Here is a 21,753-nt window from a genome sequence, read left to right on the forward strand (position 1 = left end):
ATCATAGAATGATCTAAATTCACAATCTACTCTCAGAAATGAGCTAAATGCCACCCACATGTAACTCTTCAACTCTTCTTAGCATATATTAAAGGTACATGCTGATACAACACAAATCAAAATAAATGTTTTTAAGGATTTTAGAGCATTTTTTGCAGCATGACCCCTGTCATTATTTACCTTCAACCCTGGGCAGTTCATGCAGGCCATTGAAAAGACACTTTGTTTCTTAAGGTTGGTGTTTGAGGCTGTCTTCAGTTGTGTTCATTGTGTGGGAGACTGAGAGGAGCGGTCTGTGAGATTATACTAAAGGAGCAACACCAACCAACCCCACAGTATAGCACTGCACTGCTGCCAACAGACATGGGTAAGTACACCATTTTTACTCTTTCATCAAGATATGATTGACTAGATTTAGAAACTAGTGCAAAGCTGAATAAAGCTTATGTAGAGACAACAAGATACTTTTGATGTTAGAGTTTTTCTCAGAACTAACTTGACTTTTGCATTGACATTTTGAGTAAAATTTCTATTGTTTTATCATTTAAAACCAAACAAACTACTTTTTGTAAAATGTTTTGCGTAAGAAGTGTTTTTGTGCTGTATTTCTATATATATGAGTTGATATTTATATATATTTGACTGTCAAGAGCAGTTTCTTATTACTCTTATTAGTTCATTTAGATGTTAGACTTAAACATTTTAGGTTTAACCAAGTTTTGAGACTCGATTTAGATTTACACATATTGACGTAAACCTTTTAGTGTGATGTCACAAAGGTTCATTCAGGGTTATTTAATTCTGATGTTTTGATGTGCAGGTGTTTCTTATTATAATTATTAAAAATCTTTCACTATTTGGCATAGGGTACCTCTGACCCATACATTGTAATATGTTTAATAACAAACAAATTATCTTCAATGACGTGATTCAAAAATACACGTAAATAATCAATTCACACAAAACAACTTCAATACAAGTTATACAAGTAATTGTTTTTAATTCTCAGCTCAATAGTCATTTTATTTGATATTTTTTTTCAGAGGCTTTAAGTGACAAATGTTATGTGGTGAAACCCTCCAGAGACAGAAAATAAATAAATAGATAAAATGTCATTGATTCTCATTAAAAGCAGACATTTAAAAAATAAAATAAAATAAATGTTGGCGCAAGTAGTGCAAATCATATTTGATAAAAATGTCTTAAACAAAATATGCAGTAAAACTATTTTATTTTAAAATATTTTTAATATTTGAAAAACTTTTGTCAACCAGATGTGGACTACCCAAGAAAAAAAACATATTTGGTCATTTTTATAAAAAGGCACATTTATAGGCAGGTCATATGGTGTAACCCTTTGAAAACGTCATGATAGTCTTGACTGAAACATATTTTTCTACCTTAAATGAATGAATGCTTTTAATGGATTCAAAATATGTTTTCTTTTGTTTTTTACTTTTTTAACTAATGCTGTGTGTATTCAAGGTGCAACGATATAATTTTAATACCTTTTACTAGATAGTTAGATAGTTACACCACATGACATTTTAAAGTCATTTAATTATGTTTTTTTAGAATATGCTATTTAAAAAAAATGGTGACACCATCATTGACACAAAGATTGCATATCTGTGATATTTTGAACTGATTTTTCTTAAAGACTACAAAATTTGATCACCTTATTTGTCAGTGACCCATTTAATAGTACTGTACTACAAAAAATGTTTGAACCAAACTGTTTGATTCCAAGTACAGTTATAAGCATCCTGTTGATGCTTGTGTGTACCATTACTCCCAACTCCAACCCAAATCCTCCCCCCCTCTTTATTCACTCCCCTAGACTCATTTTCAGTCAGTCTGTAGGGGGCTGAGTTGGCACTGGCTCATTGTGCGCTTGTCATCGCAGGCCCTTGTGTTGCTTCAGGACAAAGGCTATTGTCAGTGCAACCACAAAAAGAGACACTCTCGCTCTTGGTCCTCCTTATTTTCTCACACTTTTTATACCGTGGTACAGACCAGCTCCGTCACCCGCCCCCACACCAGCACATGGTACGGAGGGAGGAAGAATGGCCGCTTACACCAATCCTCCCAGACTCCCGATTTAAAGCTGCAGCTGCGTCTTTGTGCGCTGTTCTTTGCATGATCTGGAATGCACTTTAGTTTTGGCATGTGTGAATGGATTTGGAATAAGGGTCCATTACAGTATGAGGTTGTTATATTGTTTTAGATGAGAATGAGCATTTTGTAAATGTATACTGAGGAGGGGGGAAAAAAGAGTTAGGGTGTTAGCATCTAAACAGTGGCACAAACAAGGAAGCTAAAATTAAATGAACTACAGATTTACATTTTCTGATGGAAAAAATGAGTGGTATTTTGATATATTGCCTGTGCAAAACTTGCCATTATGATGCTAGGGTGGTTGCCAGGGCGTTGCCATGCGGTTCTTTAGTTTCGGGCTACCTGGTCATGGAAATCCAGGAAATATCAAGGAATTATTATTGTGTCTTAAAGGTCTGGTTGCATTTTTAGAATTAATATAAATGTTTCTACTTATTTTCTGCTCTAAATTATTTAATTGACTAAATATTGTTCTTGTGTAAAGCTAGTTGTTTAGCCATATCGTTTGAATTTCAATTATCTTTGGAAATCCTTTTCCAGTAATCACAAACTATTAAAATACTATATTATATATAGTCATTCATTGTCAAAAAGTCTGGGAACCCTTCTGAGTTTTTACTAGGGTTGCTCTGTGGTTGCTAGGGTGTTCTGGATGGTTGCTAGGTCATAGCTAGGTTGATCTGGGTGGTTGCTAGATGATCATGTACTGGTCCAAGTCAAAACAAGGCAAACAATGCAAATCTGATCATTTAGAAAATACTAGCTCAGTTCTGGAAAAGTTACACAGCTCAGTTTAATTCCCAGGGTTGGGGTCTGTACATATCCCCAACCATAAATTTGAGCAATGCAAACACTACTTATTACAGGTAGCCACCTGACCGCACTGGGGAGCCCATATCATCTGGCTGGTACCAATTTAATCCAACTTTTATATGAAATGTCTGATATGGTAAATCTATCATAACTGATGAGTCCCCGTATGCCTGTGTGATGAATTGCAGGTTGTTATGAATGCTGTATGCGCTGTCTGGGAGGGGTGCCATACGTCTCTCTGGTGGCCACTCTACTTTGTTTCTCTGGCATCGCTCTGTTCTGCGGCTGTGGACATCAGGCCCTTACAGAGAGCGAGAGACTCATCGAAACCTACTTCACCCGAGACCATCAGGACTACATCACCCTAGCGTACCTGTGTGTGCCATTAGCAGTTCACTGAGCAACTGTGGGGTCCAAAAGTCTGAAAGCACTAGTGAAAATGCTTTAGATTTATTACAGCATTGTATTTATCAGCATAACAATTTGAGAGAAAAGTTTAACTGAAACTCAATGCTGTCATTTTGCTTTAATGACAGCATGCACTCCAGCTGACATGGACTCAAGTTTGTGCAAAACCTGATGATCCATGTTATACAGCATGATTTGAGAATGTTCCAAAAGAGCATTTTGTGTGCAATTCAACTGAAATGCATAAATCTTTAAATTATTATTATTTATTTTTTTATATATATCATTGGACCTCCTAACTCAAGGCACAGACTTAATTGTCTGAGTGCCTTAATTGTTAATTGCAGCCCTAAACTAGAATGGATCAGAGGAAGTAGCCAATTAGGTTTTAATCGACTGGTTGGAAAAATGCATTGATTCAAAACTCTTGTGCAAACAGTTTTTCTAATTGTTTCTCTCTTTCCTGTAGTATTGAGTATTTCCAGTACATCATCTATGGACTGGCCTCCTTCTTTGTTCTGTACTGTATAGTCCTGTTGGCTGAAGGTTTTTACACCACCAGTGTAGTGCGGCAAACGTTTGGAGAATTCCGTAGTACCGTTTGTGGCCGCTGTCTCAGCACAACGGTGAGTGATATATGTAACGAGTATGTGTGATTTCTAGTTGATGTAGGGTTCATTTAGTTTTGGTAAAGGACACATTAAATACTTAAAGGGATAGTTCACCCAAAAAGGAAAATTGCATTATCATTTTCTCACCCTCATGCAATCGCAGATGTGTATGACTTTCTTTCTTCTGCTGAACACAAATGAAGATATTTGGAAGAATATCGCCAATCTGTAGGTCCATACAATGCAAGTGAATGATGACCAGAACTCAGAAGTTCCAAAAAGGACATAAAGGCAGCATAAAAGGAATTCACCACTCCAGTGGTTAAATCTATGTCTTCAGAAACTACTATTGTAGGTGTGAGTGAGAAACAAATCAATATGTATGCCCCGACCAGTAAGTGGCTGAATGTGAAAGTGAAAGTGCAGATTTACAGTAAAATAATCGCTTCAGAAGATCGCTTCAGAATACATGGATTTAACCACTGGAGTCATATGGATTACTTTTATGCTGACTTAATGTGCTTTTTGGACCTTCAAAGTTCTGTCCACCACACATTTGCATTGTGAGGACCAATAGTGCTTCGATATTCTTCTTAAAAAAAATCGTAATTTGATTTCTGCAGAAGAAAGTCATACACATTTGGGATGGCATGAGGGTGGGTAAATGATGAGAGAATGTTAATTTTTGGGTGAACTATCCCTTTAAAGGGGGCTGTGGTGGGTCAGTGGTTAAGGCTCTGGCAAGAAGGTCGGGGGTTCAAGCCCCAGCACTGCCAAGATGCCACTGTTGGGCCCTTGAACAAGGTCCTTGACCGTATCTGCTCCAGGGGCACCGTATCATGGCTGACCCTGCACTCTGACCCCAGCTAAGCCTGGATATGTGAAAAAAAGAATTTCACTGTATATATGCAAAAAACAATTGTATAATGTGTGACCAAAATAAAGGCTTCTATTCTTTTAAAGGAATAGCTCATCCAAAAATGGAAGATTCTGTCATTATTTATGGTCATTGATCATTTGTAGCTTGACACCGTTATGTTATACCAAAGAGTTATGCAGGTTTGGAACAATATACGGGTAAATAAATGATGACCTAATGTTCATTTTCCACTTATTTAGCCTTTAAACAGAATGCATCAAGCTGACATATATACATATTTCTCCCACAGTTCATTGTGATTACATACTTCCTGGTTGTGGTCTGGTTATTGGTGTTCTCCCTGTCTTCACTTCCGGTCTACTTTTTCTACAACATGGCAAACACCTGTCAGACCATTAACTTCCTGTCTGAGACGGCCTCTAGCATCAACCAGCTGTGCATCGATGCCAGACAGTATGGTAATGACCTCATGATGCATTTATCACATCTATTCTGTCTCGCGACAACTTGGGAGTTTGATTTAGCTGATAGTAAAAATGATTTAAGTAATTTTGATGCTCCTGGCTTTTGTTAGAACAATATGAGATGAGTGTATTACAGATCAATAAGATTCTTGGTGTTCAGATGTTCTCCAGAAATCACTCTTAGAATGTTAAAGGGATAGTTAACCCATCAAATGAAAATGCTGTCATCAAATACTCATCCTAATGTTGTTCTAAAAACCCTTTGGAAAACATGTTATATAGGTTTGGCACAACATGAGGGTAATAATAACTAAACAAGGAATTTTCATACCTGTTAAACTACGTAGTGTTATTACAGACACATCACAGTAAAACATCACTGTGTCTTGGTCTTAAACATGTTGTTTTTATGTCACTGTCTCTTTAAGGTTTACTTCCATGGAATGCAGTGCCAGGGAAGGCTTGTGGAATGGCCCTCTCTAATGTATGCAAAACAAGAGAGGTAAGACATGCCTCTGGGTGATTCAGTGTAATTCCTCAGGAAAAAAGGCTAGCCAAATTAAGTTTAAACGTTCACACAGCGCGCACAGAATTAAGCCTCCATTCACATTGGCAGCAATATCGCTGGAAGTTGCCAGGGCCAATTATCAAAACATTCGTAAGGATAAAATTATTCATTACTACAATAGTTTTTTTCTTACTTTCTTAAGAGAAAAGTTGGGAAAATTCTGTATTCCTGAATTATTTTATTTTTTTCATGAAACCTTCATTGTTAATAGCTAGATACTTCCTATAATTTATCCTAAGAACTATCTTTTATTATTTTTTTTTTATAGGAATATTCAGAGTTTAAAGTTAATCTCAATCGACAGCATTTGTGGCGTAAATGTATTTCGACTCGTACCTCCTTTTCTTAAATATGCAAAAATCTGGGTTACAGTGAGGTACTTCCAATGGAAGTCAGTGTGGCCAATCTGTAAATAAAATAATCACTGTTTCGAAGGTATAAGCACACGACTTAGACGTTATAGTGTGATAAAATCTCTTACTAACCTTATCTGTGTAAAGTTGTATCCAATTTTACAACTTCGTTGCCATGATGATATAACACTGTAAACACTAAAATACTAAAACGGCCATAAAACCAAGGATTTAAACAACTTTCCAAAAACGAATCCAAAAATGTAAACCAAAGAATTCATGTTAGGGCATTTATAAAATTTTAAGCTTCACAATTCTGTCTTTTTAACCCTCCAAAAATGGACCCCATTCACTTCCATTGTAAATGCCTCACTGTAACCTCGATTATTTTTTTCATACATTTATTTGTAATTATGGCACTAATGCTGTCAATTCAGGTTAATTGAACCCAGAATATTCCTTTTAAGAAGGTTTTCACAGATCGGGTCCCATATCGATGTACTGTTGGATGCTGATTGCTGTAACATTATTAGTGGACAGTGCAACTGGCCATAGTTTTTAAAAATCTAAATCAACACAGTGAATAATGCATCTTATCGTGATGAACAAAGTTAAACAATTAATACATGAATCAAACACACTTTGAATGCCAACTAATTCTGGCATGGTTAACAATGCATCATTGCTTTATTATATAGTTTTTTATACTTTTATTAAACCACCTAGTACATAATATAGAACAGTCAAATCAAAGTAACGAAATTCTCTTCTGTCTTGCTGACACTTGCTTACAGTAAATGGACCACATGAGCTTCAACATTTTCCCTCCCATTTTTATCAAAGTTAAGCTTTTCTCAACTTTGTCAATTCGCTGGACATGGCGGTCACTGTTGCTCATGCTGCTGGAAATCAACAACGAGGATATCACAGTTTGACTTCATTGCATTCGTCACTTGTTTTTCAGTTTTTCCTGACCTATGATCTCTACATTGCTGCCTTCGCTGGAGCGGGGATGACAGTCTTGGCTCTGGTGAGTGACCGGAACAGAACACAATCACAGTTTGTTCACATGACGCCATTAGTGTAGGTGTCAAAGAATTCTGATCCTGCATTTATTAAGGGGTTTGCTGTAATGTATTGTTTCAGTCATGGTTAGGAGTAATTGTGAAGCCTGTTTACAGTTAATTTTCTTGCTTTGGAGGGAGTTTTAAGCACTGTGAGAATGTCATGACCAGTCAGATTTTGAGAACTGGTGCCCAGACCAATACTGTGATACTTTCTCAAAGGGCATGATGATTTTTATTAAAATAAGCACTAATACATTGTGACAGAAAACATTTTTAGCTCCTTTTCAGGTCTATTTGTGGTGTTTGCTTTACTATTAAGTCATGCATTACTATTGCTTACACTTTTGGCTAGGGATTTGAACACACCTTAAACTCCAAGTATTAAACTTTGGCACATAACACAACGTAAATTATACTTCTAATGTAGCTTTTTGAGAAGAGGTGTGCTTTTACTTTTCTAAGCAATCGGACTTGGGATTAAACCTTGTGCTTGATAAAACAGGTTAAAAAATTTCCCATAGACGTACATTAATGGATGGACCCGAGTTATGGCAGAATATCATAGACTTAGCAAACCCTTTGTATAGCGGTGGCAAAGTTTGGCGTGGGCAATCACCTCCCTCATTTTTTTTCTTCTAGTTATATGTTTGTTTTTTTTATCACTGGGTCATATCTCTCTTTCACTCTCTTTCTTCAGCTCACATACACAGTGTCCACCACCTATAACTTTGCTGTTCTACGGTATCTGGGGAGGAAAGGCATCAGTCCACGTTGTTAGCATCTGCTCTGTCCTGGTGTCCACCACACGTCCTCTACTGCCTATAACAGCACCATATTGGAGCACTTTAGAGTTCCTTATCTACACCTTTTCCACACAACGCATTTTCTTGACTCTCTTTTAGATTTCTTTTGTTTCAAAGCTCCAAAATAACAATTGTTTTTGCCTATTTGTTTTACTCCTGCGGCATCATACCCATTTTTAGAGAAATATGCTGCCTTCCAGTCAACCCTGGGAAGGGTTTATATGGCTTCATATAAAGTTTCACATTTGGTAGTCATGATTGAATTAAAGTGTGTTTAAGTTATTTTAATCAAGAAAAAAATTCATATTTATTTCAGTCTTTTTTTACTTGCCAACAAACAGTTTTCCAGCTCTAATGCGGGAAAAAAGAAAGAAAAATGAAGCGCAAAAAGATGCATGTATTGTGTGTACTTAATAATTGATCTGTGCAAATGTTCTGTCATAGCATGAGAATGTTTATCGTTCTCATGCTGTTACAGAAAATAATGGGAAATGCAGTAATGTTAGCTTGTTAAACCAGTAATATTGTTGGTAATATTGGGTAATAATAGGTAGTATTCTGGCAAGCTTTATCACTATTTTTCATCAACATAACACAATGCATTCAAACTAAATGTACAGTCAGCATTCAAAACTCTGAAGAAATCCTGAGATTCCCATATGTAATTATGTTGGTTTGAATAAGCCAACATACTATTATTCTGCACACTTGATTTAGGGTTTTTCCAAAATCCCTAAACCAAGACTGAAATTATAAATTGTAACTCATCCAAGAGCTTTCTACATCCACCAAACACATAACAGACCTTCAGACTGTTCTGACGTGGATTGTTATGTCTTGTTTATCGAACGTACGGTTTTCCATTAATGGACAACCAAATAATCCTAAAAACTCCCACTGATTGAATGTTCAAATGGCCCAAGACTCTAGGTGCATCCCAAACCACACACTTCTGCACTAGCCTACATCATTTGGTATCAACCATCAAAATGGAATGTGGAATGTTCTACACTTCGTGCACTCAGCAGTAGCAGTTTACCATGCCTAGCAGAAGGGGTAGAGTAACCTGGCTACGTTGCTGGTCTGACAAAACAATTGTAAATAATAATGAATATAGTAACTAGCAAAACTGCAGTGAAGACAGCAACTAATGTATGTAAATGTTTTTCCATCACACCACGCTGTGTGGACATATACATTGTTTGAGACACAAGTTGAACTGAGGATGGCTAATATGCTAACAACATGCTAGTCTTTAAAACTTAACTTCATCAACTGTTAAACTGCAAATGCTTCTGTGAAATTTAGTGTTCCATTTGAAACGATAATACATTTTTTAAATTCATACACAGCATGGCTGATTGCATGGTTTATACAGTAAGTGCATAGTCATTTGGGACAGCTTCTGTGTGTCTATCTAGCTAGCTAGCTAACAATCTAGCTGTGTCCCAAACAACACACTATGCACTTTTAAAATATACTATGCACTCAGCCATGTAGTGTATTCATTTGTTAATTAAGTGCAGTATCGTCCTAAATGGAGGACGTCATTTAACAGCTGATGGAAGTGACGTTTCAAATCCAAGCATTGTGTTACCGCTAGTTTTATCATGCTATCCACCCTCATTAGTTCAACACTTATATCTCAATATACATATTCACACCATATGGTATGATGGTAACTCACCTTTGTAAGGTGCTGTCTTCACAGAAGTTTCGCTAGTTGTCATATTCTCCGTTATTAACTATTGTTTTGCCAGATCCCCATCAACTATGTATGTCAAGCTGCGTGCGCACGAAGTGTCCAACATTTCACACACTGTTTTGATGGTTGAAAAAGTGCATCATCCAGATACTCGTAGCACACTTCTTTTTGTTGCATTTTCGGTGTAAACATACGACTCGCACTTCTTTTCAAAATGACGTAAAATAGTGCAGAAGTATACGGTTTGGGATGCAACTTCTTGCTAGCAATCTATTCACGTAGCTATTTATCTATCTATCTATTTATCTATCTAGCTACATTCTAACAACTAGCTAGAACATTATAGCAATGCCAAACACCTGGCCAGAATCCACTAGCAATCAGCTAGAACAGCCTAGCAATGCCTAGCAACCACCCAGAACACCTTAGCAACCATTTATTTATTGTACTGTCTGTCTGACTTTCTGTCTTTGTCTCGGACTGTTAGACCTGTATAACCTTTAAAATTCTAACTTTTTCAAACTATTTTGGCTTTGTCAAGCCAACATTAATGTTTGTCTTGACAAACTGTACAAACCATTTACAACACTGGGTGGCATTTATGTGCAATCCTCTTAAACAAACAGTAATTCCGACATGACTTGAAAGCAGCAATGAATCTTTTATTATAGGGGACGATAAATGTTGGAGTTCTCGCTCTCTCCCCTTTTCAAGCCATTGCTGCATTATTACTTTTTTAAATTGTGATTTAGATTTTTACCTTTGTATGTGCCTACTATCAAATGTGTTCATTTCAGAGCTATTCAGAACCTAAATCACTGGATAGAACAAAATATGTCATTTAAAAAGAAAAGTTAAAAAAAAAGAAAAAAGTATTTGGTGGCTTTGCGATTATCATAGGCCTCTACTAAGATTTAAGTGAGATGCACAAAAAAGAAAACTCTAACATTGGCGATGACTGGTTTCCATGGTGATCATCCCTCACATCTGGTTGCCATGGAGTCAGACACAGCAATGTGTGTTTTAAGTTGTGACCTCAGCACTTCTTTTCCCACAGCCTCTTATAAGGTCTAAAAAGGGAATAAACAATGGAGCAGCCGGCTTTGTTCAGGAGCCAATTCGAGGAAAGCCCCACCACAAACACATGCTAGGGGTCAGTTTACACATCAGAAGATATCGCCTACCGACAGAGAGGGTTCTAAGACTTCTCAGCTGCTTATATAAAAGCCCTTCTGTGACTGGTGTACAGATGTGGTTAATAATATTTGTGCATGTTTTGCATCAATGTTGTTGCTAATATCAGTTTTTGTGGCTGGAATATTTTCTCAGCACTCAAACAAGAGACTAAAAGACACCCCAGTAGACGTAGAAGGCAAAAAGTAAAATACTATTAACAGACAACAGCCTAATTTTGTTACTTGTTTGCTGTAGAAATAAATCCTTCGTACCATTTTCAAGGGTTGAGCAGGTGTGTTCAGTAAGGCATGCTGTTGTGATTTTGATAATGACAGACTTGGAGCCCCATACAATGGATATTTGTTCGCCCCCTAGTGTTTGGTGAAAGCAAGTGTTTAGCATAGAGTTGAAGAAATAGGTCACGCAAAAATTAAAATTCTGTCACCATTTGAACGTATGCAAATGCAAATGGGATTTGAGAGCTCTGGCGTAGGGGAAGATTTTTTTTGTAAATTATAAAGACTTCAAGTTCAGCCTGTTCCTCACATAAAGCTTTCATATGTCTTCAGAAGACTTGGAATATACCGCACAAGTTGATTTAGGACTACATTTAAGCTACTTGTATGGTGCTGTAACAGTTCAAGGATGGACAAGGAGGAGGCGGGAACCAGCTGAAAAGTAAACAAAGTTTTAATGTAATACTTAAAACAAACAAACACAGACACACATGCAATACAGTCGTGTGAGTCTCTCTCTCTCTAACTGGCGTCTCCGGCTCCCCTTTATCTCGCTCTCCCACTGATCAGCTGATTCAGTGCCGGCCGTGCAGCCTCACAGGTGCTATTTGTACTTTTTTGAGGTTGACCGCATTTCTCCCCATTTATTTAATTGCATGGAAAAGAGCCTAAAAAACATTTTTCAAAACATCCCTTTTGTTTTACATTAAAGAAAATCATATAGGTTAGGAATGACTTAAGGGTGAGTAAATTACAGAATTTAAATTTTTGGGTGAACTTTACCTTTAAAAACCAGACTCTGTTGTTTTATAACTCTAATTATCAGGAGAGTATTGTAGTTATTGTATAACGCTTTGTTTTTCGCAACATTTTCTACTAATCAAGTTTTATTTTGTTTAATCAAATTTCCTAAATAGCACTAACACTATGTCTCAGCTATCGTATGTACAGTCAGTGCTTGGGTCTTATTTTAAGTTTGGCTGCAGTGTTTGTTGGTGTAATTGGTACTGTAAAAACTGACAGGTGGGGGGATCAGGGGTAAATAAAAAGTCAATTACTTTCACCAATGGTTCAGTTTGATTTTGATGTTGTATAGAGACTTTAATATCTATCTTTTTATAGCACCACACTGGATGTACTGCAGCTTGCTTTGTTATTTGTAGATTCACTGTCTACTGCACCTCACAGCATTGCAGCTTGTTTTAAAAGAACAACACCGCAGGGAGAAGGACGAGATGAGACGGCACACACTCTCTGGGCGAGTGTTAAATGAGGACAGAGGAAGTCTGTGTTCTCCCTATGCGCTTCACACGGCTGATGTGTGACTTGACACCCAGGGTTTCTTCTACGTCTCATTTGAAAACGCATTTATTTTGCTATGTTTATGCCTCTCCACACTAGAATGACTTTTTCCTTAAACCGTGATGTTGGGAAAGTAAACTGAAGTTTTCAAATAGAAACGGATTAGTGTGGATGTGGCCTAATTATTCCGATTATTTTATTGCCCCTAAACATAAACAGTCAAATGAAAACACTGATGTGGCATTATAGACGAAACACCATGTTTCTGTTACAAAGATTGTCATTCTGTTAAAGGGGGATTTTTGTTTAACGAAAAATGACATGTACGAGTTAAATGAATATTTTGGGTTAAATACAAGTTAAGCTCAATCCACAGCATTTGTGGCATGATGTTGATTACCACAGGAAAAAATAAATACAAATTCAACTTCCATGATTTTCTTTTTACAGGTCACAGTGAGGCACTTACAATGGAAGTGAATGTGGCCAATTTTTGGAGGGTTTAAAAGCATAAATGTGATGCTTAGAAATTTATAAAAGCGCTTGCACTGATTCTTTTGTTGAAAGTTGTGTATTATTTGAAATGTAAAGTTTTTGTGTGATTTCATGGCAAAAAAAAAAGGTCAAATTGAATTTAACTTTTATACAGAAAAGGCTTGGAAGTGATTTTATGTGCATATTGATTGCATGTTGTGGTTATACTTTTGAAACGGTGCGTTTAGAGACTGGGAGTCCATTGACTTCCATTGTAAGTGCCTCGCTGTAACCCAGATTTGAGCTTTTTTAAAGAAAAAGAGAGGCAAGCAATTTTTTGTGGTAATCAACATTATGCTAAAAATGCTGACGATTGAGCTTAACTTGTACTGAACCCGGAAAATTCCTTTAAAGTAAAATGTATATAAATAAATGGCCATTCAGACATGACTTTTAAGGCTGTAACGATTCTTTAATTTAAAGACACCAATAAACATTCTGTCTCTTTTTTCCTGAATCTTTAGGCCATGGCTGCATTTAAATAATTTTTTTTTATTTAGGACTCTTATTTTTGTGGCCACTATTAGATGTTTTTGTTTACATGTAGCATATGAGACCATTTGAGGCTGTCTGCAGAGCTGTCCAGAACCTAAGATTGACCATGTTTACATGTAGCATATTAGACCATTTGAGGCAGTCTGCAGAGCTGTCCAGAACCTAAGATTGACCATGTTTACATGCACGATCTCACACCGATTACACCTTGAACATCTTTCCTTCATCAGGGTAATGTCATAAACGGTTTAAGCTTAAACCGATCAGAAAGACTAGTCAAAACAAAAGTTTTCCAAGCATAAACCACACGTTATATGGTTGCAGTTTTTTTAATTCATCATATCTGATTAATGCAAACTAAATTAAATTGTAACCAAAAGCAGTCTTGACCTCCTTATTGCATTGGAGATGACATGAGACAGTAGAGTATACGTTTGTGGAGCTGCCCAGCCGTTTTCAGATCATAACACAACCTCTGCTTTCACAACACACCAAAGAAAACAATTTGTGAATGTACATGGTCATTTTCATGTCAGTTAATACAGTATTTAAAAAGAAATGTGCCGCATACAGCATGTAACACTGGCGTGACAAACCTTGTACAAATCAAAAGGTTAAAACAAGAACATAGTCAGTACATTCATTGCAGCAATGCCCTTAAAAATTAATCCCCAGCATTATTACTGTGGTCGGGACTAGTTACACTGACAAACATAACATAAAAAATATGGTATAATGGATGGAAAGCAATAATCATGTGCAAGTAACATTAGAAACACTGTGACAGGAATGCTACAACACCAGCTCAAATGGATGAATCTCACAAACACTGTCAAGAACGTGTGAGTTATCTTTCACCCCAAAATAAATAGAGAAATAAATCTATATATATATATATATATATATATATATATATATATATATATATATATATGTACTGTGCAAAAGTCTTAGGCGCTTTATAGTTTTCACAAACATTTGTCTTCAAACAGTAATTTGATATATTCTGCTTTTAGTGTACGAGTAGGAAATGTCAATTTTAGATTTCAACATTCCCTTTGCAAATAGAAGAACACGGAGCCCTACACCAGATGTTATGGCCCACACAGAGCCCGTATCTCGACATCGAGTCAGTCTGGGATTACATGAAGCAATAAAGACCTCCCCTAAATAGAGAGAAGAACTGTGGCAAATTCTCCAAGAAGCTTGGAACATCCTATCTGCCAACAACCAAGAACACCTGTGTCCAGGTGTACCTAGGAGAATTGGTGCCGTTTTGAAGACAAATATTATCACACCAAATATTGATTTAGATTTTTTTATGTGTACTGGACTTTGTGTGGCATTAAGTGGTAAATGAAAACCGTTTATGGCATTATTTTTGAAGACAGCCTCATTATGCAACATTTTTCACAAGTACCTAAAACTATTGCACAGTACTAATATATATATATATATATATATATATATATATATATATATATATATATATATATATATATAAATAAATAAATAAATAAAGACCATTGTAACATTTTCATGACATCGCACTCAAATTCTCATTATTGTATCTTTTGAGCATTTTTGCAATTATGATTATTAGCAATGTGCTTTTTAAATAAAAATTAGCTTGAATTAAAGTAATTACAAGAAACAATATCATGATGTATAAATGTTTTTTTAAATGTATCAACTTGTTGCTAATCAGACTTCTCAAAAGACTTCTGTAACACTGTCACACATCATAACTGCTGCATGAATGTCTGATTTGATAAAGAGAATCTTTTCAACAATGTAACAAAAATCTGATCATGTAACATTTCTCTTAATTTAATTCACTTGATTTTCCAATATTAGGAATGAATATTTACCTGTATGGTTCTACAATTTGAGAACAAGACACACAGTGTTTCATCTGTAGCCATTTCACAGTGTACCAATAAACATGTGACACCTTACGTGTATGCAGCAAGTACAGTATGCAAGCATATCAATCAACAAACACAAAGTAACAACCAAGCTATGTTTTACATGTGTACATACAGCATGAAAACAAATAATTTTAAGAAGGCAGGTAGTAAGAAATCCAACTTGAATGAAACATCAGATACACGTTACATTTAAATGCAGGCAGCGCTAGTAAGTGCTATAATGTAGCACACTCACAACGAAGTGCTTCTTCGTTCTTCGCTGAGAGCCAAAAAGCAGTTCAAAACAGCTGAGCAATGACATACTGTTCACCCTAAAATGTTAATTCTCTCATCATTTACTCATGACTCAGTTCATCCTAGATGTGTATGGCTTTCTTGCTTCTGCAGAACACATATTAAGATTTGCCAAACTTTTGCTCAAAGGTGTCCATTTCATTGCATGGAAAAGAGCAGCTTAGACAGCTCGTTCCACAGAAGAAAGATATGTTGGTTTGGAACATTATTGAGGAGGGTGAGTAAATGATGACAGTGTTGTCATTTTTGAGTGAACTATTCCTTTAAGAACAATAAGTGACAAGTAAGTCGAGTACCTTTAAACACAACCTTGACTTAGGCACTCAAGAAAAAGCTATTCACTAATACCTTTTACTCTAAGAAAGGTTAAAGGTCAGTTCAAGGTCCTCAGTAGTACCATGTGCTTTGGTATCATACAATGGGCCAAATATAAAAAGAAGAATGAATGTAAATTAGCATACATTTTAGGCTAGAATGCTCAAACAGACAAGTTGTTGGCAGACACAAATCTCATTATGTATTTTGAAGACTTCCAAAAGGCTCCAACATTAAATATAGACATTTCCAAACTCAGTAATGAACATTTAAATGGTCTTGCATGCTTTCAGGAGAGGAACTGTGCATTTGTGCAAGTCATGTTTTTGAGAGCATTCAGTGAGAAAGATGTGCTAGAGAATGTAACTAGCCCACTCACAATCACAAACACAAACACACACACACACACACACACACACACACTCACATCATTTGACACAGAGCACGGCCACCAAAATTCAACAAGCATTTTGATGCATGTAAAACTGCTGAAATAAAGACATAACATACCCGAAAACTGAAACAAATATATCTGAAACAAAAACTACATCAATGAGATCTAACAAACTCTCCTTTCTTGTGTCACAAAATAAGAATAACTTTAAAATAACAAACAATTATTTTTCGATACCACAACAGGAAAATGTTCCTTTTTCTGTAAAAATAATGCTCTACTGATGTACATCAAATTATTTGTTAGCAATATGCTAATGTAGTTGGATGTATTTTAAAATAACAGACAAAAAGGTGTACCGTAACAGGGTGAATCTCATGAAGAGATGACCAGTTTATATTTCACCCCAAAAAAATTAAAAGGAGAAAATAAGAAATTATATTTTGCATGAAGAGAATGAAGCCTATTTTTAGGACCATAAATAATTTTTTTAATTGTGTGTTATTTTAACGGAAAAAATAAATAAAATAAAATCATAATAATTTAAATTCAGTACAAAGAATACTACAATGATGTATAAATACTTCACAGTTTAAACAATAAAATACTATTTTGTTTCAAGTTACAGAAATGCAAATTTGGAAGGAATTGTGTTTATTTGTCATGTGTCCTAAAAGATCCTAAAATGAATTATTTTTCTTTATGCAAAATAATCATTTTTTATTTCTTGTGATTTTGGAGTGATATTTGACCTGGATATTTGCTTGACAGGTTTCGTGAGATTCGTCCAAAGAATACTTTTTTTTAATGCATCTTTCAAATTATTTCAGTACCACAATAGAAGAAATAACCTTTCAAACAACAATTGTATAATATAGCACTGACTAACAATTTGCACTCAAAAATATTTTAGCTTATTTTTACGATTTATGCATTTCAATTTCATAGAATTCCATCAAATTAAATTGTTTAATATTTTTAAAAAATTATTCATAAAACAAAATATAAATATTTTTTTTTAATTTGTTTTATTAAAGATTACTCAATTCAACTTGATGGACTTTTGTTAAAAAAATTTAAAGGTGCACTCTCATTTTTTGAACTGTCGAAGTATGTCTTACACTGACACCTAGTGGCCTGAATGCTGCGTCATTCCAACACAGTAGTTTTTAGTTACCAATACCATTGTAGAAATTGACTATGCACAGTAAACCAGGATTTATTTAATCCATGAATGAAGGTGTCCAATAACAGGGCAGTTACTGAGATAAAGCCAGTAGTAGTCAGCTGGTCATGTGACGCTAACATGGCAGCCACCATGAGGGCACCCTTGCCCCATGTAGAATAACAGAGCTTTAATAAGGTTACTGATATGACTATAACTCTTCATCTCACATGAGTGGTCATGATTTTGTACAATTGTATAAAAAATACTATTAATTTCTTTAGAAGTAAACCTTTTAAAATTAGTAAAAAAATGACTGAGTGCACCTTTAAAATGCTTAAATCTTGAAATAATTTTGAGTTTGCTCTTTGAAGCCCCTTAGAGGACAGGGAAGGAATTTATTTTGTGAAATAGTTTAACGTTCCCTTTTAATAGTTTGGGTTTCCTCCCAATAGCTTTCAACCTTATAAAGGTATTTAATACCTTACCAAATTTACCATGGTTTTACTTCAGTAACCACATTTTAACCAAGATATTTGCTGTAAAACCATAGTAATAATACAAATTGAAATTATAATCATTCTGCCAAAATAAATAAAGAATTTGTACTACAGTTTTACTATAGTAACACCAAGGTTAATCAGTGGTACACATACCATACCATAGTAACCATGTTTTTTGGCAGAATGATTACGACGTTAATTACCATAGTTTTTGTTTTCTATGGTTTTACTAGAAATATAAATGGTACAAAATGGTTAATGTAGTAAACTATAGTACATTTTTGCAAAGGATTGATAAAACTATTGCAAGGGAACCCAAAATAACTGCAAAGTAACGCAAAACAATTTCAGAACATAAATATCCTTCCTGTCCTGTAAGGGGCTCTGTAATATGCCAATCTTGGGTTATGTACAGTATATTGGAATATCAGACAAAAAGGTGTACCACGATAACATCAAATTATTTAAAAAAGTAAAATGCTGCGAGAGAGGCTAGATCAGCGCTGTGTGCGCTCTTGGAGATCAGAGCCGGTGGAGATCTCCAGGACATGAAGCCATCATTAAATAATATTATAAAAGCACCACTACACAAGCAGACTTTGGCAGGGAAATCAGCATGGAATATGCTGTTTGTGCCAGACTGTGGAGAGATAAATATTTATAAAATATCTTTACTGTTACATAAGACCATTATTCTGTTACACATGTAGCCAGTTTGTCAAAGAGACACATCTGATTACAATTGTGCCTGTACCACACAGAAAGCCCTCAAGCATACCAGCAAGAGAGCGCAAGTACTTAGCTATGACGCCACAAGGCCAGGACCAATTTGGAGGCACCTCAACAGCAAGAAGATCGAGCCACTTTGCGGTTTCCATGGAGATCAATGGTGCTACTCAGCAGGGTGTGATCAATTGGGTCCTCCCCGGCTAGAACTTCCTGAACTGCCGCCTCAAAAGCGGCCCCCACATTGGTGTCGTCCTTTGCGCTGGTCTCAAAGTACGGGCAGCAGCCGTTTTCCTCACACCAAGCCCTGGCTTCGTCCTCGCCAACTTCGCGATCTTCCTTGTCCACCTTGTTTCCGAGCACCACGAAGGGAAAACGCTCCGGGTCTCGTATGTCTGAGTAATACATGAACTCCTTCTTCCAGCAGCCTAGGTTTTGGAAGCTCTGCAGGTCATCCACGGCAAACGTGAGCAGGCAGCAGTCTGCGCCACGGTAGAAGGGTGTACGCAGGCTCTTGAAGCGTTCCTGGCCTGCAGTGTCCCAGATCTGGAGGGTGACAAGTCGACCGTCAATTTCGAGGTCGCGGTTGAGGAATTCCACGCCGATGGTGTGGAATGACTGCAAGTCGAAGCGGTCGGTCACGTAGCGGTTCATGAGGGAGCTTTTCCCCACGCCGCCGTCTCCCAAGAGAATGACCTTTAGTAAGAGGCTCTTCCCACTCATAACGGCCTCCGATATCACTAGTCCTCAGTGTAACCTGACAAAACACACACAGATACAAGTATGCACTCTATTTGAATGAGAAGTGCACACAGAATAAAGAATACAAGAATGATTTGTCAAGTTAGATAAACACATAAAACAACTGCAGGTAATGTGTGATATAATTGATGATCTATGCAGAAATACTTGAGTCTAAACCTTTCAAAAAAACAGTGTGAAGCAGATAGTGGTTTATCTGGTTTGGGTCAGCTGCTCTAGTGTCTGACCTGTAGACTTTGGCCAGGACAACACCCTCTCAGAGAGCACATGGACTGGTTAAACACAGAATTGTCATCTGATTTCCTCATTAATTTGACCATGTAAGCAAATGTGCTTGTCTGTTACTCTACTTCTCCCAAAACCCAATGATAATTTAACAAAACCCTTATGTAAATTACATTATATATAAATTAAAATGGTAAAATAATTATAGCTACTGTAAAACTATACCATATATGTGAAATCATAATATAATATAATATGGGACTTCCGTCGAATAGTGTAGTGAGCTTACAAAATATATCTCTATTTGATGACAATATGACAAACAACTACAGTAACTATTTTACTGTACAGACTGGAATATTGTACTAGAACTATAGTAAAATACTGAACAGATTCTCACGAGTAGCTTTTATAAGCCATGTTAATATTAAAAATTGCTCATTTTTAAAGGTGCATAGCTTTACAGCGTAGCATACGATAAGAAACAGTAAATACATCATGCATCAGAATAGTTTTACTGTAATGTTTAATCAATATTACAGCGAACAGGAAACAGATGATTGCGCTCTGCGCATGCGCACACGTGCATGACAACTATGGTTTTTTTTTTGCGTACTAGTGCTCAAGCTAACGTCTATCTTTATTATTCAATAGTCAATGCTTAAACATAGCTCATACTAGGAGGAATACATATTACTGTCATTTTAAATATACATTTGGCATCATAATTAATTGAAATATTCCAAATCTGCGTTAGCTCCAAGACTAGCGTAGGTTTTATTAAATAATCTACAGCACTGGTATACATGGTTGCAACTAGACAACGTTGACATGAGATACTGCTAAATGCTTTAAAATAACTTTGGTCTGAAATGAAATCAATCGTGCAAAAATTGTCTGTGAATTACCTCATACTGTGCCGCGCGCAGTTCTGCTACTGCTGAGATTTCACGCGCGTGCGTCCTTGTGCGCGCTTCAATGCCCGAAGGAGAGATGACGACAGGGCATCCGGTGGCACAGGAATATATCCGGTATACATATATATATATTTATATTATTATTATTATTATTATTATTATTATTATTTTTCTTCCTTGAGCAGAATTTGTTAGTTATTGATGTGTTGCTTTGTCTTGATAATTGTGTTTTTGACTATTTGTATTTATTTATTACTGATCCAGAAATTGTTGAATAATATTTTTGTTAACACATAAATATTTGGAATTTTTGGATATGATTTTTGATTTTCATGCATGATTTTGTATCAAATGTGTCAAAACAAAGATGTCAAATAATATATGTTGCTGTGTGCCTCGTGATTATATTGCTGTAGATTGACATGTTTTTAATAAAGATAATTTTGTTCGATCACTTAAATAAAAAAAAATAAACATTTAAGGAATACCAACCTCCTGAAAACAACATTCTATTGTACAACAATGTCAATAATTAACATGAACATTTTCAATTTTATTCTATACACACCTAGTCATTTTTAATTATGCATTTTTATACTGTATCAATAAAGCTCATTGAATCTGAGAAAGAGAGAGAGATAGAGAGAGGTGAAGTATCTGCTTTATGCTGATGACCTTTTTCTACTTTCTCCTACTGAACAAGGACTAAAGCTGCAGCTGGACATAGTACAAAAATTCTGTAAAATCTGGGCCCTAGCAGTAAACATGAAGAAAACAAATGTCATGATTTTTCAAAAACTGCCCAAGTGTCATGAAAACAAATACCAGTTTACTATAAATAATCATATAATTAAACACAGCATGAGTTATACCTACCTTGGTATAACAATAACAGCATCAGGGAGTTTAAACATGGCAGTGAATGCACTAAAAGAAAAAGCTCAAAGAGCTCTAAACACAATTAAGAGAAAGTTTTATTATCTCCAAA

At 35.9% G+C, this 21,753-nt stretch overlaps 2 protein-coding genes across 2 annotated transcripts; one reads left to right on the plus strand and one right to left on the minus strand.

Annotated features, from left to right (window-relative positions):
• The first annotated feature begins 286 nt into the window (after positions 1 to 286).
• On the plus strand, positions 287 to 12,251 carry LOC127617044 (myelin proteolipid protein-like). The gene is made up of 7 exons (XM_052088915.1): positions 287 to 367; positions 3,120 to 3,306; positions 3,809 to 3,965; positions 5,120 to 5,288; positions 5,723 to 5,796; positions 7,180 to 7,245; positions 7,980 to 12,251. The coding sequence occupies exons 1-7, from the start codon at positions 364 to 366 to the stop codon at positions 8,058 to 8,060; spliced, it is 738 nt and encodes a 245-aa protein (XP_051944875.1). The 5' UTR covers positions 287 to 363; the 3' UTR covers positions 8,061 to 12,251.
• A 2,808-nt stretch (positions 12,252 to 15,059) lies between these two features.
• Positions 15,060 to 20,793, minus strand: LOC127617060 (ras-related protein Rab-9B-like). Its single transcript, XM_052088934.1, has 2 exons — positions 20,757 to 20,793; positions 15,060 to 19,618 (listed from the first exon to the last, which is right to left on the minus strand). Exon 2 carries the CDS (start codon positions 19,582 to 19,584, stop codon positions 18,976 to 18,978), a length of 609 nt encoding a protein of 202 aa, XP_051944894.1. The 5' UTR covers positions 19,585 to 19,618; positions 20,757 to 20,793; the 3' UTR covers positions 15,060 to 18,975.
• Positions 20,794 to 21,753: the final 960 nt, after the last annotated feature.

Source organism: Xyrauchen texanus, chromosome 23, assembly GCF_025860055.1.
Source record: "Xyrauchen texanus isolate HMW12.3.18 chromosome 23, RBS_HiC_50CHRs, whole genome shotgun sequence".
NCBI classification, from domain to species: Eukaryota; Metazoa; Chordata; class Actinopteri; order Cypriniformes; family Catostomidae; genus Xyrauchen; species Xyrauchen texanus.